The sequence below is a fragment of the Danio rerio genome, chromosome 1 (genome assembly GCF_049306965.1).
Source record: "Danio rerio strain Tuebingen ecotype United States chromosome 1, GRCz12tu, whole genome shotgun sequence".
NCBI classification, from domain to species: Eukaryota; Metazoa; Chordata; class Actinopteri; order Cypriniformes; family Danionidae; genus Danio; species Danio rerio.
The window spans coordinates 8,832,218-8,851,911 of NC_133176.1; the positions used below are offsets into that span (position 1 = coordinate 8,832,218).

At 34.8% G+C, this 19,694-nt stretch overlaps 1 protein-coding gene across 2 annotated transcripts in view; it reads left to right on the top strand.

The window, feature by feature from the left end:
* The window catches only part of si:ch73-383l1.1, a 258,616-nt gene that overhangs the window by 222,858 nt on the left and 16,064 nt on the right, over nt 1-19,694 (top strand). For both annotated transcript variants that reach the window (XM_068220987.2, XM_021475936.3), the window contains 3 exons: nt 1,861-1,983; nt 2,228-2,326; nt 7,424-7,609. In XM_068220987.2, coding sequence (XP_068077088.1) covers nt 1,861-1,983; nt 2,228-2,326; nt 7,424-7,609 — 408 coding nt within the window. The remainder of the gene's footprint in view (nt 1-1,860; nt 1,984-2,227; nt 2,327-7,423; nt 7,610-19,694) is intronic.

The following is a 19,694-nucleotide window of genomic DNA, read 5'->3' on the forward strand; positions in this document are numbered from 1 at the left end:
AATTTAAGTAAAGTAAAGAAAGGGTATATTTTTTAAAGGTAAAAGTACCTGCATACAATACAATAGAAAATAAAAAACCTGAAAAATCATGTTATATCAGTATTCACCGCCTTTGCCATGAAGCTTTAATTTGAGCTCAGGTACAGTCTGTTTCCACTGATCATTCTTAAGATGTTTCAGCAGCTTAATTAGAGTTTAATTAGTTGATTGGACATGATTTGAAAAGGCATACACCTGTCGATATAAGGTCCCAGGGTTGACAGTGCATGTCAAAGCACAACCCAAGCATGAAGACAATGGAATTGTCTGTAGTCCTCTGAGACAGGATTGTCTTGAGGCACAAGGCTGGGGAAGGTTGCAGAAAAATTTCTGCTGCTCTGAAAGTTCCAGTGAGCACAGCGGCCTCCATCATTTGTAAGTGGAAGATGTCTGGAACCACCAGGACTCTTCCTAGAACTGGCCGGCCATTTAAGCTGAGTTATCGGGGGAGAAGGGCCTTAGTCAGGGAGGTGATCAATAACTCGATGGTCACTCTATCTGAGCTTCAGCGTTCTTCTGTTGAAAGATAAGAACCTTACAGAGGGATAACCATCTGTGCAGCAATCCACCAATTAGGCCTGTATGGTAGAGTGGCCAGACGGAAGCCACTTCCTGCCTGGAATTTGCCAAAAGGCATCTGAAGGACTCTCAGACCATAAGAAACAAAATTCTCTGGTCTGAGGAGACTAAAATTGAACTTTTTGGAGTGAATGCTAGGCGTTATGTTTAGAGAAAACCAGGCACAGCTTATCACCAGACTACTACCATCCCTACAGTAAAGCATGGTGGTGGCAGCATCATGCTGTGGGGATGTTTTTCAGCAGCAGGAACTGGAAGACTAATGAGGATAGAGGGAAAGATGAATTCAGCAATGTACAGAGACATCCTGAATGAAAACCTGCTTCAGAGTGCTCTTGACCTCAGACTGGGGTGACGGTTCATCTTCCAGCAGGACAATGACCCAAAGCACACCGCCAAAATATCACTGGAGTGGCTTCACAACAACTCAGTGAATGTCCTTGAGGGGCCAAGCCAGAGCCCAGACCTAAATCCTATTGAACATCTCTGGAGAGGTCTGAAAATGGGTGTACACCGTCGCTTTCCATCCAACCTGACAGAGCTTGAGAGGTACTGCAACGAGGAATGGGCAAAAATTCACATAGACAAGCGTGGCAAGCTTGTGGCATCATATTCATAAAGACTTGAGGCTGTAATTGCTACCAAATCAACAAAGTATTGAGCAAAGGCTGTCAATAATGATGTACATGTGATTTTTCAGGTTTTTTATTAAAATTCTAATGTTGAGGTCTTCCAAACTTCAAAGAAAAAAAATTAAAGTTTTTTTCTTTTTTTTGGGGGGGGGGGGGGGGGGTTGTCTGGTGTTGACAGTCATTTTTGACGCGGTCAGCTGAAGAAAATTGTCAGTGGCAAGTGAGTATTGTGTGTCATACAGAAAATCTTGTCATAATAGTTTGAGGTTGTGGTATTAAAATCATAATTGAGATGTAAGAATGTTTTAGGAACTTTCTCAGGTGAATTGATTGAAATTAAAAGTACCTGGTAGTCATGAACCTCCTGATAAGTTTAACAATCAGTTTAGAAATGGTACGTCAAGTCAAATAATGTCAATAAAAGAATTTAAGAAGTAACGCATTGCAATTGGGAACCATGTCTATAACATAAGGAGCATATTTATACTTGATGAACTAGTAAAATCAGGAGGAACATATAAGTTTAAACTTAAGTAGGTGTTGTAGTTACAGTTTATATGTTCTCTGATCATGTAGAGTGACTTTGGTTTTGATTTTGTGTCTTGAGCAGTTGGTGGAGCCTTTAACACCCAGTGGCACGGCTCCTAACCAGGCACAGTTACGCATACTGAAGGAAACTGAGCTCAAGAGGGTCAAGATCTTGGGAACTGGAGCATTTGGCACTGTTTACAAGGTACTGCATTCATTTTTTGTGTTTCTGTTTGTGTGATTGAGTTGTATTTGCTTCTTTAACAATAAATATGCATAGTAGTAGTAGTAGTAGTAGTAGTAGTAGTAGTAGTAGTAGTATTTATTTATTTTTCTTTATTTATTTTATTTTATTATTTATTATTATTATTATTTTTTTTTATTATTATTATTATTATTTTTTTTTTTTTTTGCTTGCAATTGACTTCTTCTGCAATCTTCTTTATAAGGGAATCTGGGTTCCAGAAGGGGAAACTGTGAAGATTCCTGTGGCCATAAAGATACTCAATGAAAGCACGGGACCTAAAGCCAATGTGGAGTTTATGGATGTGAGTAATTTACAGTTAAACTATACTTTACAAAGTAAGAATGCAAGCGCAGAAGGGTCAATTAATTTACTGGAAATCTCCAGTACACTACCACTGCAAATCAACGAGTTGTGTTTATGATATTTAGTGTGTTGTGAATTTATAAATGTGATTTTTTTAAAAATGTTAAATTAAAACGATTACATCAACATCACATAATCCTTTGGAATTGTTTTTAGATGCTGATTAGCATTATTTGGCAACACTTTGTTGCATTTACTAACATTACCCGAGTATAAATAAATGGTCACACTTTATTTTGATGATCCGTTTGTTGAATTTAAGTTACATTGCATCTACATGCCAAATAATTCTCATTAGATTATTTGTAGACTGTTAGGTTCGGTTAGGGTTAGTGTAAGTTGACATGTTCTTACAAAGTTTCTTATAGTGAGTTAAATGTCTGTTGAAGGAGCAGTATCAGCAGATATTAAGCAGAGAGTGTACTAATTCTCAAATAGACCATCAAAATAAAGTGTTACTGAATAATCGTGTAAAGCATTTATTGATCATAGTTCAGCATAACTAATGCATTATTATAAGTCCAGCATGTAGGTTAACATGAGCTAACCTGAACAAACTTTATTTAACTTAAATAATATTAACCAAGTACAACAAAGATGAATAAATACAGTAATGTATTACTAATTGTTTGTTCATGTTGGTACAGTAAATATATTAACTAATGGACCATTATTTTAACGTGTTACCCGATATTTTTAATTTTGAAACTAACTGTGCTGATTACTGTAATATTATAAATATTATGAAGTACAGTCTAAAGGCAAAGGGGCAGATTTACTAGCAGCTTGCACCAGTTCAAACCCTCTTTGCTGTCAATACATGCACTCTTTTCAAATGTATAATTTATTACAGGAGTATTTGGATGAATCCAGCTGGATAATGTACTAAGGTTTGCAATAGTCAGTTGACCGATATTTGCACCATTTTTAACTCTTATGTTGCCTTGATACTATTGGAAAAGTCCTACTTCCCACTTATAAAGTTATGGTAACAACTAGGGATGTCCAGATCAGGTTTTTTTTTTGCCCTTGAGGCCGAGTCATTTCATTTTGAGGGTCTACCGATACTGAAATACGATCTGATACTTCTATAATACAAAAAAAATTAAATCAAGGTTCGACATGCTTCATAAGCAAAAGAACCCAGGGTTCTGAATGGCAGGTCCTGTGGTTCTGGTTCTGTCCCGTGCCTTTGCATTGTCACGGAGCATTTTTCTCTCCTCTTCAAACTCTCCTGCAGCTTGAGCCGCCTCGTCTTCGGTTGGGTTGCCTGGGTAAACTCGCTGTATTGTGTTGGGTGTTTGTTTTAGAGGTGCCTCATCAGGTTTGTTGTGTTAAATATAGCCTTTTCCTTCCACCTCTTGCAATCCCAAGTTTACATATGTCACAATATTGCCAAAGCCAATGTTGTCGTCATCAACTTTATATTACCTACAGCCTGCAGACATACTTGCACTTTCTGCTTCAAGCTTCAACTTCTGTGTGAAGTCAAGAAACAACTCTGTTGCCACCACATAACTATAGATTGTTAAAAAGTAACGAGAATTTAAATATGTACAGTTGCAATGAGTATTATCTAACCACCTTTGATTTTTTTTTTTTTAAGGTAAAAATTACTAGCCCCTTTAAGCTATTTTTTTTTCTGATAGTTTACAGAATAAACCATTATTATACAATAACTTGCCTAATAACCCAAACCTGCCTAGTTAATCTAGTTAAGCCTTTAAATGTCACTTTAAGCTGTATAGAAGTGTCTTGAAAATATCTAGTAAAATATTATTTACTGTCATCATTGCAGGGATAAAATAAATCAGCTATTAGAGATGAGTTTTTAAAACTATTATGTTTAGAAATGTGTTGAACAAATCTTCTCTCCGTTAAACAGAAATTGGGGGAAAAATAAACAAGGGGGGCTAATAATTCAGGGGGGCTAATAATTCTGATGGCAGCTGTACATTTAAATATGATCAGAAGGTAATGTTCAATTCCGTTCAAGTCTGAAACCAGGTGATCAAGCCCGCTTTCTGATCACGTGATCGGATCTGGACATCCCTAGTAACAATTTTGATGCATTCAAATGCAGTAGCATCTAGTTTATTGACTATCGAATTAAAATGATTCTTAATTCAAACGCTTGCAAACTTTACCATTTATGAAACCTAAAATATGCTTTAATTGATTGTTCATATATATATATATATATATATATATATATATATATATATATATATATATATATATATATATATATATATATATATATATATATATATATATATATATATATATATATATATATATATAAAATATGCAGTACGTTCTAAAATAAAGAAAATAAAGAGCAATTGTTCTCCTCATCACCATGTTTAAGGTTCTTGGATCTCACCAACGCAGAAGCTCAGCTATCAAAATCAACATCCCAGCTGTAAATATGACTTCAGAGCCATTCAAGTCTTATTTTCAACAAGGAAACAGTCTCCTAAAATTCCGTTAGAACGTACTGTAAAGGCAGCATTAAATCATTTAGCATGTTTTCAGGTTAACTGCACCTGATTACAATCAGCTCTGCTTGTTCACTACCTAATTTGCGCTGTCCTTGGGAGATTGCATTTGTCATTATGCAAATGAGCTTGTTATACTACCATCAACATTAGGGAGAGTTGCTCTCACACTATAGTAAATCTGTAACCTGTCCTGTATTGAGTGTTTGCAATTACTTCAAGATTTGGTCGGTTACATGTATTCACAGCCATTCTGCCAATACTCAGATGTTAACAACATCATTGATTGCATGGTTTATATACTACTGAATACATTGTTCTGCCTGTTTATGCTGTCTAAACCACAGGAAATCAATTTTGTGGGATATTCAAAATAATTTAAGGAAGGACTTAGTAATCAGGAATTGGTGCGGTTTTTTGCAACCTGAATTTAATAGGTAATATGTATGTGAGCTGTAATCAAAAAGATAGTAGCCTAACATTTGAGTTGATGATGTTCTGTGATTCCCAATTAATATTTTGAGAGGCCTGTGTCAGCTTTGATTGTGTCCAACCAATGACCTCATTGACTGCCTGATCTGCTGTTTTGGGTTTTTTTTTCAATGGATTGGAAATCAGTATATGCTATTTTATTTTCCTTTTAATGACAAGTCCGGTTTGATGCACTTGTTTGTTTGTTACTTTTGCCTTTCACAGAATCCATAGGTGTCTCCAGTACCAGAAGTCAAACACATCAATTCACTTTTCTTTGCCTTTTGCACTGTCCAACTTTCGCATCCATTCATAAATATGCAGAATGCAATCACTTGGACCATTTTAAATTTTATGCCCAGACTGATATTTGACATTTCATAGATAGCATTGCATTCGGTCCATTAGCTACACACCTTTTGATTTCAGAACTGCAATCACAATTACAGTTGATTCGGGAACCCAAAATGTGAAATCATCCGCACATTTATTTCATCATCATTAAATATGTTATTTAACCCCCTGGGGTCGGCAAATGTGGATATGCGTTTTAGAACACTATTCCATAAAAGGAGTTTAAAATGCTCTCTCATTTTTGATCGTATTTGAACTTTGAAATTTGAACACTGTGAAGGGTCTGTTTTTAATGGTATATATTGATAATTACAACAAAACAATACGTTTTTTGTAAAATTAGTAAAACAGACAGGAAGTGCTTTCGATTTCTGAGTCTTCTGTCAACAATGGCTGGCAAACACATCAGAAAAAAACAGCTTAATCACCGCAAATATTTTTCTCATATACAGTTGAAGTCAGAATTATAAGCCCCCCTGACTTATTAGCTCCCCTGTTTATTTTTTTTCCCAATTTCTGTTTAATGGAGGGAAGATTGTTTTATCACATTTCTAAGCATAATAGTTTTAGAAACCTATTTCTAATAACTAATTTATTTTATCTTTGTCATGATGACAGTAAATAATATTTTACTTGATATTTTTCAAGACACTTCTATACAGCTTAAAGTGACATTTAAAAGCTTAACTAGGTTAATAAGGTGAACTAGGCAGGTTAGGGTAATTAGGCAAGTTATTGTATAGCGATGGTTTTTTCTGTAGACTATCGGGGAAAAAAAATTCTTAAAGGGGCTAATAATTTTGTCCCAAAATTGTTTTTTTAAAAATTAAAAACTTCTTTTATTCAGGCCGAAATAAAACAAATAAGACTTTCTCCATAAGAAACAATATTATCAGACATACTGTAAAAATTTCCTTGCTCTGTTAAACATCATTTGGGAAATATAAAAAAAATAATAATAATCAAAAAGGGGCTAATAATTTTGACTTCAACTGTACATGAGAGACATACCTGCATGAGGCCTGAAATGTGCACTAATAAACGAGCTGATTTCTTTTGAAATATGAACGACTGTTGTCAAGATTCTTGCCCTGGAATCCTGCAATAGATTGACCAACCACAAACACCATCAGCCCAACATGTTAATAACTGATCATTTTCAGCAGCAATAATCAGCAAAATATGCTAGCTTCATTTGGTTCAGTGCATAGTTTATTTTTTTTTTTTTGCCACCAATGGATGATAATGCATCTTGAAAACACTATTATGTAAATCGCACCCAAACAAACCCAACAAATAAACCCATGGCCTAAATATGTCTTGTCTTTGTAATACACTCAAAAAACTACTTTTGCTGCTTGTTCAAACTACTTATTTATTAATTTAATAACTTTTTTTTGGGGGGGGGGGGTGACTTAATTTGTTATGTTCAATGCACTTAAATTTGTAATTTAGTATTGTGTGGAACCCAGCATTTTTTATTGTGTAAACTGAAACGCAGAACACAGATTCAGACTTTCTTGTCCAGGTACTGGGTCTCTTTTGAGCAGTTTTGATATTGATTAAAACATGATGTTAATGTACATTGTATTGAGATAGTTGGCAACAACCAACCTAACTTTAAAGTACTAATTAGAAAATATATTGGAAATGATCCCGGGGGTTGATATAAAAAGCACATTTCCAGTGTTTCTTTGGGTGTCCCTCAGGAGGCGCTGATCATGGCCAGTATGGAGCATCCTCATCTGGTGCGTCTTTTAGGGGTCTGCTTGAGTCCCACTATTCAGCTGGTGACTCAGCTCATGCCCCACGGCTGCCTGCTGGACTACGTTCATGAACACCAGGACAACATCGGCTCACAGCTGCTGCTCAACTGGTGTGTGCAGATCGCAAAGGTAAGAGTGTCTACTGTATATACAGCTGTGTGTTAGCACAAAGTTTTGAATGCTTCTGAAAGTGATTTTTGTCACTGTTTTGGAGCTTTTGCTGACCTTAAAATAACCTTAAAAATAAAATATTGATAAATAACACCAAAAAATGTTTTGTTTTTATTCTGAACATACATATATGTGAGCTGCTGACTCACTATACAGTCAGTTGCTTTGGCTCAGCCAGGTCTCACATCAAGAACTTGAAGGAAGATGCTCTGGTGTTTTGTGTCAGATGAGTGAAACGGCCCCCGACTGTGTTTAAAGAGAAAATCTTTCTTCAGCTTTCGGATTGAAACATTATGTAATGGGCTGGTGTATGAAAGAGTTCAGGAAAAAAAAACAGCTTGGTTACACAGTAGGTTTTCCACAGCATGAAATATTTATTCATTGTTATTTTATTCAACCTGCTGAGCTTTAATGCACCAAATAGTCCAGTTTGTGTCATTTGTCAATCCAGTCTCTGTGTCTTTATAGTTTAATACATCTCAGTAAAGACAACTATAATATTTTAAACATTTTTTTTTACAATTACATTTAAAATGTTACATCCATTTAAAATAAATGATGATCTTATTGAGAGAGATATATAAAAATCTTATTAATCTTTATATTCCTGAAATAATAATAACAAAAAATTACACTTTATTATATTGCAGGAGTTTTGTTTTTACAACAAAAGCAGTTAATAAATAAATAAGAATATTATTTCTAAAGCAGAAAATCAGCTTAAAATATGTCTTGATCACAAGGCATTAAGTACTGGAGAAACTGATTCTATAGAAACTTATAATATTTTTTTTGATTGAAAAATGACTTTTATTTATATTTGTAGCATGGATATGCAACCTTAATTTTCCATTTTCAGCCACGTTAAATAGCAAATCCATTTGCGCCACTTTGTAGACTCATGGGTGTCTCGGTCTAGAATAGAGGTGTGTTAAGACGCATTGTTGGCGTGTTGCTATTTTACTGAACTAAAATAGACTGTGCAATAGACCAACTAAAAGCAGGTCTGAAGTCCAGAGCAGAGCATGTCAGTTGGGCACTTCGCTTACACATTGCTTGAAGCACACAGGATGCACAGCAATACAGAAATATCTTTAAAGATAAAAAATAATTAAAGGATTAAAATATTACAAAATTTATTACTTTCTATATAAATATAAAAACACTGCCTCCATGCCTTCTTTATCTCTGGGGCTTTTTTCCATTTATTCACGACAATGTACTTTTGTATAAAGTTATTATTATTAGCAGTATTATATACATATTTATATTTGTTTTATTAAAAACAAGCTTAGATTTGTCTACCTGTCAGGTTTTGAACCATATGAGGCATAGGAAGTGTCTTTGGATATATCTCAGTTTCGTACACTTCGTTATTATTGTTCATTTATTCGTTTGCTGGAAATTAGAACTGAAATTATAAATAGTTTTGGAACAAATCTTTGCACTTAACAAACAAAATTAATTATGTAGGCTAACAGATGTCTGCGTACAACACATTTCCTTATCAATGAAGGACAGAAAGTGAAAGAGAAAGTAAAGAGGACGATTGGAGGAGAATCATTCTTTATCCTCACGCTGCAGATGGTCTGTTCAACTGTTTTCTCGCTAGGAAAGCGTTCCCTTTTTCCACTTACAAAGTCCGCCGTGTAAATAGCAAATCCACCATGGCGCGACGCAACTGACTCTTAAAGGGAATGGGACATGAAACTCTGATTGGTTTATTCTTAAAACACACCAATAACTCATTAAGAGAGTAAGCTCAACCTGTTAGACCATGCGCCGGGGCGCAGAGCGTATTTTTCCATCCTTAAAATAGCAAAAGTGGATTCTGATACGCCCTTAATGCTTTTTCCCCTGCACTTTAGACTTTGCGCCTAGATCATTATAGAGCTCTATATCTTTTGAACAGTAATGAATCTTGCTGGTTTTACAATACTGCAAAAAAAGATTGTAAATGCCAATATGTTAATATGTTTGATGAAAATTTAAATTTGCAAAGAGGCAAATTATTATTACTATTTTTATTTTTTTCTTATTTGGTTTTTTTTAAACGTTAAGCCCTTACAGTCAACATGATCCTGAAACTGCAAGCATTAATTTTTTCGTTTTGGTTCGTATTGGGTTCATATTGTGCTGCAGAGAAACAGATTACTAAATGAGAAAACAGTGGGCATGGCTTGTTTTTTCTACTGCAAGCTGATTTGATGTAGTAAAGTAGGTATTTCATTCAGAAAGATCCGGAAATGGGTTTTAGAAGAGTTATTACAAGCTATCAGACACCTCCTCCTCACTATTTCTGTTTGTTGTCATAACTGGCAGTTGGAGGGGCGTGGTTAGACCTAATCTGAAAATTTAACTGAAAACAAACATTAAATGCATTTTCAGATTTCAATTTTAGATTACAAGAGCAAACTTTTTTTCTTCTTAAAGGCACAGAAGATTTGTTCACCACAAAACTAGCAATATGAACGAACAAAATCATTTGGCTAGTTTTGATTTCGTTTGTACTTTAACCATAAAGACTCAACTATATCGCCATCATCATGCTGGACAGATAAACTACACTTTCCCTCATTCCACAGCCACAGTCACTTCACAGTTTGAGATTGTTTACCAGCATGTCTTCTCTTAGAGGAGCTAGCGAATTTAAGGTTGAATCTGTGTTTGATTTCTCACCTGCTGTGGTCCTCGGGATATTAATCCCTTCAATCGGCCATTAGAGAAGCCCGCTGTGTTCACCCAGTGACCTGTGATTCTTGCCCCGCTCCATTTGGATCTTACCGTTGTGTTCTTCTAACGCGTAGAACCAGCGTGTATAGCAAGGGTATGGACTCCTCCTCCTGCTGCGCTCTTGGAGAAACTAGACACTTCTTTTATTGTGAGTGAATTTTCAGACTTGTTGCTTTCTCACGCCTAAAACTGAAGAACATGACAGCCGAGGTGAAGAGAGAGTTAGATGCCAGTGAGAGCGGAGACTGATTTTTTGGCTCCTGCAACGTTGCAAGATTTTTTGAGTCGGATAGCAGTTTGATTTCACCTGCTTCTGAACGATTCATTTCTCTTGTGGAGCACATATGGGTTTAAAGTCATGTTTCATTGCTTATTTGCTTCATTTCTTTTGTCTGGGGCTTACTTGACATGGTGAAGAAGAGTTCCTAGTAACTTTGAGAGACTATTTTATTTCATTCCGATTTTAAATTACATTTTTATATTTGTTCTGTTTTTAGTTCAGTTATTTTTGTTATATTTCTAAGCTAAAAATACAGTTAAAGTTTGAATTATTAGCCATTTTGATTTAACTAATCTCTAATAACTGAATTATTTTATCTTTGCCATGATGACAGCACATAATATTTTACTAGGTGTTTCTCAAGAGGCTAGAATACAGCATAAAGTGACATTTAAAGGGTTTAACTAGGTTAATAAGGATAATTAGGCAAGTTAGGGTAATTAGGCAAGTCATTGTATAACGGTGGTTTGTTCTGTAGACAATTGAAAAAATATTGCCAGCTAGCAAAATTCACGAGGCTCAAATCTGGCACACACCAGACACTTACATCCGGCCCACATACCGCATGGAATAATGGCACTTGGCCAATCCGCTCCTGTTTGCCAGATCTGGGCCACAATTAAGCCATAGAAACATCACACATCAGCCAGAATTCATCTAAATGAACAGAACTGACCCTATTCTGGGCCACAGTTTGCTTTTATTCTGGCCCAGATCTAACCCACACCAGACACATACATCTGGACCACATACTGAATGGAATGGTGGCTCTAGGGCGGTCCACTCCTGTTTGCCAGATCTGGGCCACAAATAAGCCAAAGCAATATCACATATCAGCCAGAATTCAACCAAATGAACCAGAACTGACCCTATTCTGGGCCACAGTTTGCTTTTATTCCGGCCCAGATCTGCCCTATTAAAACTTATTATTAATCCATTATCTAATAATGGATTAAACATTGGTAAACATCAGTGAATTGTATTATTTAATCACAGGTTGTGCCTCACTTCATTTTGTTTGTTGTAATGAACAAACTTTTCAAGCAAAGATCTTAAAAGTTACAGCAGCTCAAAAGAAAATTAATATTAAGAGGTTCAGGGCTATGAGCCCAACTTATGCAAACACTTTTCTCCATGAAGGTGACTTTGATCTATGTGGTCCACATATGTTTTAAGATAACTGGGCACCATTTGCCATATCTCCTCTGGGCCACTATAGGCTCAAATCCACATTAACCATAGCTTACTGTGCCAAATATTCGCCAAAATTGGCCCACATATGTTTTAGGATAACTGGACCACATTTTTCATATCTTTTCTGGACCACTGAAGGCTAACGGCTGCATTAGCCAGAGTTTACTGTGCTGAATATTTGCCAAAAGTGGCCCACATATGTCTTAGGATGACTGGGCCACATTTGCCGTATTTTCTCTGGGCCACATTAGGCTCACAGCCACAATAGCCAGAGCTTACAGCGTCAAATATTTGCCTAAAGTGGCCCACATATGTCTTAAGATATCTGGGACACATTTGGATCTACACGTGTGAGCCACTTTAGGTTTAGACCCAGATTACCCTTAAATGACTATGTCACTATTTTGCCAACTGGCCCACAATTGTCCTCTGTCATTTAGGCTAAATTTACCATTTTCCACATAACATTAGGCTCACATTCAGATTACATTTTGTCATAAGTGCCAAATCTTTGCCTTAAATGGCCCATATATGAATTGGAATCTTTGGCCCCCCCTTTGACATTGTACAGGTAGGTCACTTCAGGCTCAGATTCATTTTGTCTGGGAAGATTGTTCTAACATCATATTTCTCTATATAGATAAAGTGTGTTTCTGTGATTGAGTTCATTTGCATTTTTCAAAGCTCACTTGGCATCAAAAGCGATATCCTCCATCAGATGATGGGTGTCATTTGAATAATTCCCAGCATCCAGTGTTTCTCTGCCGGAAAAACACAATGCCAAAAATTAGAAATATATTAGAAAAGAGCTTGTTATCATCGTAATTGCATCCATTTAGGCTATTAGCTAATCACGTTTAATTCTTACAGTATATCTTGTCCAGCACTGTAATTGAATATTTTTTTTTTATATTTTTCATAGCTGCACACTAAGAGGTGTATTGTTTTATTTCACGCAGTAATGGATATCAGTGTATAGTACTGACATTGTCTTCTTTTATAGTTTAAGATGCTAAATGGAGTTATCTTTCATTCATCTAAGATTTCTTTTGTGGGTTTCCAGATGAACACAAAGGAAGTCCAAAAACTTCAGTCGTACGAAATTGTACGATTTAAAAAAGGAGGTGTGGCACCTAACCCCACCCCTAAACCCAACTGTCATTGGTGGATGAGCAAGTCGTACTAAATTGTATGAATTAGAATTCATACGAATTAGCCACTAAATCAAAAAATTACGAATTGCAGTGAGATTGTGTTTGAATTTCACAGCAATATTTTTGTCTTTCCACTCAATAAAGTCAAAGTAATGTCTGTATTTCCACATGAAGCAGCAACCACTCTCATCAGCTGCTATTTCAGCACTATTTCAGCTCGCATTCCCCAGCAATTTAAAAGCTCATGCTTATTAACTGACGCTGCAGCGGAAAACGTAATTTAAAAGAAGCATTTTTTTTCTCAAAAAACTGTATTTGTAGTGTAAGCGACGCAATTACACTGACTGTAATTAAATTACACAAATGTAAAATTTAGTTTGTTACATTATTGCGTTCCCCAAAAATATAATTAGAATACAATAACACGCTGCTGTGGAACGCGTTACACCCAACTCTGGATGTGACTATTGAAGATGCGCACATTACAATATCGATGCTAAAACTGTATATTGTGCAGCCCTAAATCCAAATATTTATTCTTGAGTGTGAGTGTAGAGTCCATATTTTATAATGTTTTCTAGCTGAGCAAACTGAATAACATCCTTTGTTGAATCCAATATTTTGTTCATTAGCTGTCCCATTTTTTTTTTTTTTTTAGATATTTTTACCCACAGACAATTTTTGATGCATTGCTTAAGAAGCACAAGCTTGTCCTTTAATAATACATCCATTCAACTTTTCTCAGTTACCTCTCAAACAATCGCTAAATTAAAGCTGAATAAGTGCTTTCATTGAGTCTCCTGATCACTCTGGGAAACGCGGAGAGCTTCAGAAACCCTCCAATTACTGCAAGGTATCCACTGCACGAATAGATGTATGGAGTTTGGATTTAGAGGATTGGAAGTCTGATTGGATCATTCATTTCAAGATGGTGGACTGTGAAAAGAGCTGAGGTGTCCTTATCTCAGATTAGAGTGAACTGGGCTAATTCAAGCCGCCTGCCGCTGATGGGACTCTGTGCTCATGAATGATTTAGTAATGTTTGCTTTTGAAGATGTGGGCAAAAGAAGAAATCTTGATTCCAGCGCTGAAATAATACTAATATTTTTATGCGGATGTGTTTTTCCATTCAGTCATCTGATTTCAGTCTCATAGGATTGCCCGGGGATTTAGTCAAGTGTGTTTTAGCCGGCTATAAATAGTTTTATGCGAACATCTCTCTTTCAGTCTTTCATAACAGATCAGCATTGAGCCGTCGTCCATTTTCAGGGTTTTCTCTGATGTGATTTTGAGCAAGACATGTCGCATTCGATTTCGAATCAGAATCTGAAATGTAGTATTAGCATGCACTATACTTTAATTTTGGAAAATATGTTAAATTTACAAGAACATTATGAGGTCCTTTCATCATAGAAATCAAATGCACAAATAAATGAATACTGTAAGTATATCCCACTGAATACGTTCCTATGGAGAGAGATGTTGTTGTTATGGCTCAAAAGTTGTTGATCCTATCCTGTATGGGGATGAATCTTAAGTATTGCTTTGATAAATATTACAACCTCTGTGTATAGAAACCATGCGGAGAAAAGAATCCAATAGAACGTACTTGCATTTTTTGTTGTTGCTGTCCCTGTGATGAGAGAAGTTGATTTTGTACCATAAGGGGCATGAATCTTATCCGATATCAATATTTGACAAATATAAGAAAATTGATGTGTAATAAACATGCAGGGAACAGACTTTTATGAGGAGCAAAAAGATAACAAAGTTCCTCCACCACCATAGTAAGAAAAAATTAATGTATAGTGGCTTGAAGTTTGTTAGTGGTTTTTAGCTTAGCATAGATTGTTGAATCAGATTAGACCGTTAGCGTCTTGCTGAAATATATATATAAAAAAAGAGTTTTAATAATTTAACTATTTAAAATTATACTCTTCTGTAGCTTCATCCTGTACTAAGGCCCCGTTTACACTTATACGGTTTAGTTTTAAAATGGTGTTTTAGATTGAAAACGATCCACATTCACACTGGTATATCACCCACTTATTATCATTATATATCATTATTCGTTTCATGTGTAATGCTTTGGCAGTATTGTATGTGTAATTAGTCAGGGTACAACGGAAATGAGGATCCAAATGCTGTTTTTTAAGAATCGTCAAGCAGGCAACGGTCAAAACAGGAACAAACAGGAGCATGTAGGTAATCCAAAGTGTTGTCGAAGTAACAGGCGAATGGTCAGGACATGCAGAAAAACTTTGAGCTTCCTGTTGTGTGTGTGTAATCTTGGGCAATCAGGAACTGGTGTGTGTCAGCTGCATGGTGGGAGTTGTAGTTCATCAAATCGGCAGATGTGTAGTTCTCCAGCAATCTGCCCAGGCTAGATTGCTAGTGATTGTGAAAGTATGTTAACATTACCATGACAATAAAGCATTACTACAATTAAAAAGTGTGTGAGAAAGAAATGCATGGTGAATGAAGGTTATAAGGACTTTTATGGTCGATGCTTGGAAAATAGATTGATCATGTACAACACAAGCAGCGGACTCAATCTTGAGTTTCCATAAATAACAAATGATGTTTACGCATCTGCTTTGGCCAGCAATCTGCAAACTTCCAGCATTTTTGAGTCTCTGAATAAAAGACAGATCATGTTTTTCATGCATCGTGACACAGTTAGTCATCATTGTCTTTGTTCCGCCGGTGTGTGATGGAGAGCTGCTCCTGTGTATTTATCACAAATTATACCATGTTGTCTGATGAACCTCCTGTGCTGCCCACGCACTACAGCTTTTCAGACAGTGTGTAGTCCTGTTATCCTCCTCCTCCGTAACACATCAAGGAAACTGACAACATTGTTGTACGTGTAGATATGCAGTGTAGGGCCGAAGACTGTCTGAATATCAATCTCTTTTTCCCATGCAGGTGATACAGTAGATCATAGGAAAGCTTAACTTTTTTAATGTCCTTTAGTTTAATAATTAACCCTATAGCCGGCACCCCGATGTGGACTCTCTGAGGCGCCGTTTTTCCACATGTCAATGTTAATGAATAGATTACACCAAAATGAACACAAGTAATCCTGAAAAAATTTCAGTTTAAAGCTGCAACCCTTAAGCAGCCATTGCAGCTAGTTGTTTTCAGTGGGAAGCTTAGAATGTATTTGCCAAATTTTGTGCTGAGTTTGTGTAAGGTTGTACAGGAAACGCTTTTTAGATATGTAATAACACACACATGCATTCATTACTGTACATTGTGGTTAATTTTGATAGGTAAGAGTCCACAGAAAAATATCCCATCAAGCACATTTAGTCCACCAACACAATAGTGTTGAATTATGTATGGCTATTCATTTGTTTATGTCACCGTTTCTGCCGGAGACCTATTTTAAACATTGCTCGACCATGCTTACCATGTTACTTGCATGCGAAAATGGCGTCTTTGTAGTAAAAGGCAAGTCGATGTTATAGCTTACAGTGTTATAGATAAAATGAGATCACAAACTCAATAAAAAGTCCAAGTTATAGTTACTAAAACCCAGTGGTGGAAACACTACTGAAAATACATACTTAAGTAAAAGTACCATTACTTGCCGAAAAATGTAGTGCAAGTAGAGGAAAAATATCTGTTGTAAATGCTACTCAAAGCATGAGTAAAAAGTAAACCTTTCAAAAGTACTCAAGAGTAGTGAGTATTGAGTATTGCACTGTAAAAAGCTGATGCATCAAAAATGGGCAAAAGCAATACAAAATAATTTTACCCAAATGTAAGTTTAGCAAAAACAACAAAAAACAAAATCATGTCAGCAAAATACACAAAAAAAAAAACGAGATCAAGAGAAAAAGCGCTCCCTCTGATTTTCCTGGCGTCATTTTTATATGCCCGTGCCTTGTCGACCAATGATGATGGACTGGCCTCCTGACCAATCAGCTGTTGCGAAGGCAGAACTAAAAGAAATGACAGCCTGGGAGAAAGAGAGAAAGTGTGTGAGGGAGAGAGAGAGAGAGAGAGATTGAATAATTATTTGATATATTGAATAACAATGTGATATATTGAATAATAATATGATATATTGAATAATAATATGATATATTGAATAGTAATATGATATATTGAATAATAATATGATATATTGAATAGTAATATGATATATTGAATAATAATATGATATATTGAATAATAATATGATATATTGAATAACAATATGATATATTGAATAACAATGTGATATATTGAATAATAATATGATATATTGAATAATAATATGATATATTGAATAGTAATATGATATATTGAATAATAATATGATATATTGAATAACAATGTGATATATTGAATAATAATATGATATATTGAATAATAATATGATATATTGAATAGTAATATGATATATTGAATAACAATGTGATATATTGAATAATAATATGATATATTGAATAATAATATGATATGTTGAATAATAATATGATATGTTGAATAATAATATGATATATTGAATAATAATATGATATATTGAATAACAATGTGATATATTGAATAATAATATGATATATTGAATAATAATATGATATGTTGAATAATAATATGATATATTGAATAATAATATGATATATTGAATAACAATGTGATATATTGAATAATAATATGATATATTGAATAATAATATGATATATTGAATAGTAATATGATATATTGAATAATAATATGATATATTGAATAACAATGTGATATATTGAATAATAATATGATATATTGAATAATAATATGATATATTGAATAGTAATATGATATATTGAATAACAATGTGATATATTGAATAATAATATGATATATTGAATAATAATATGATATGTTGAATAATAATATGATATATTGAATAATAATATGATATATTGAATAACAATGTGATATATTGAATAATAATATGATATATTGAATAATAATATGATATATTGAAAAATAATATGATATATTGGATAATAATAGGATATATTGAATGACAATGTGATATATTGAATAATAATATGATATATTGGATAATAATATGATATATTGGATAATAATATAATATATCGGATTATATTATATATTATTTATAATTTTATTTAATTATTATATCTATACATTTTTTTTACTACTACTACTGTTTACTGTTTTATTATTTCTTACATGTATGTTCTTTTATTTATTTTTTATGTACAATTTATAACTGCTTTGGCTATACATTTATAACATTTGTCGTGCAATTGAATTGAATTAAATTGAATTGAATTGAAAAAAATTGACAGAGAATAAGAGAGGCAAAAATACAACAAATATACGGCAACCGTAATAGAGTGCTGTTATTGCAGAATATCACACAGCTATCAGCCAATCAGATGCGATAACCTGTTATATAAATATATATATATATACACTGGCACTGGTCATAAAATTACATTCATTCCACACAGACTAATATATTTCAGTTGTTTATTTCTTGTAATCTTGATGATTTTGATGACAACTAATGAAAATCCCAAATTCATTATCTCAGAAAATTTAAATATAACTTAGGATCAGTACAATGAAAGGATTTTTAGAAATCTGAAAGGTATAAACATGAAAAGTTATTAACAACATCTAAACATCACTCTCGGTAGTCAACTGCGTACATGTTCGTAAATGTAAATGCAAAAAATAAACGAACAAATGAAAATTCTCAGCAGTGACTTTTGTACCATATCATCATGCATCAACAATACAAATCTGCTGTTCTGAACTGCCATTGTGACCGAATATCTAAGTTCAGTCTTATTACCTTCATAACTGCGCCACAGCAGCCTTGCCCTCTGACCTGGGATGCATCCTTCAACATGTGTTATTCGATGTTTCACTTGATTCAAACACTCCTCCGCCATCATCTTTCTGGATGTGGCCTTCTCGCTCCGCTTTTTAATTAAGCCCTAGTGGTCATGCACGTCTAATATTTGTTATTTCCCAAGCCAGGGGTTAGAAACTGTTGTAATAGGGCACAGCGGGAGCCTCTACTTCTTTTGTTGGGAGAAACTTTAACCTCTAGTAACGCAGATGTAAAAACAAGAGCGCAGAGGTTAGGGACGCTGGCCTGCTTACATGCATGTCACGCCAACGCTTGGACCTGCTCCTCGCTCCGCAAGAAGCCTGTAATACTAAACGCCGGTAGCTTTTCGACGGGGTTTGCTCTTGCTTTAATCTGACTTCAGTGAAAGCGAAAGCACAAAGGGGCTGCTTCTCACTGCCTAGCCCTTCTCTTTGCTGGGATAGAGAGCTTCTGTATGGATGGGAACATTAAAGGGCCGGCAGCGGCAAAGCTCATCCTTTGAATGCTAAGTTCCAGTAGATCCAGCTTTCTTGATCTCAGAATGAAGAATCAAATTGGAAGATTCGAGATTAGAGGGTTGGATGCTGTGTTTGGATATGTTTGGATGTCTTTTGCTGACAATAGCAGGTTTTGCCTTGCTAAAGATCTAATTCACAGTTTTTGTTTTCTCAGCAGAAGTACTTAATCAACAATTTTAAGTTACACAAGGGTGCTCATGGATGTTAAATAGGGAAAGGAAGACAGTTAAAGTATGTGTTTTTAATACTGTATTTACATTTAAAGAGGGATTATGTAGGATTTAGAAACTCTTGTTATTGGTTATTGTTATTCATTGTT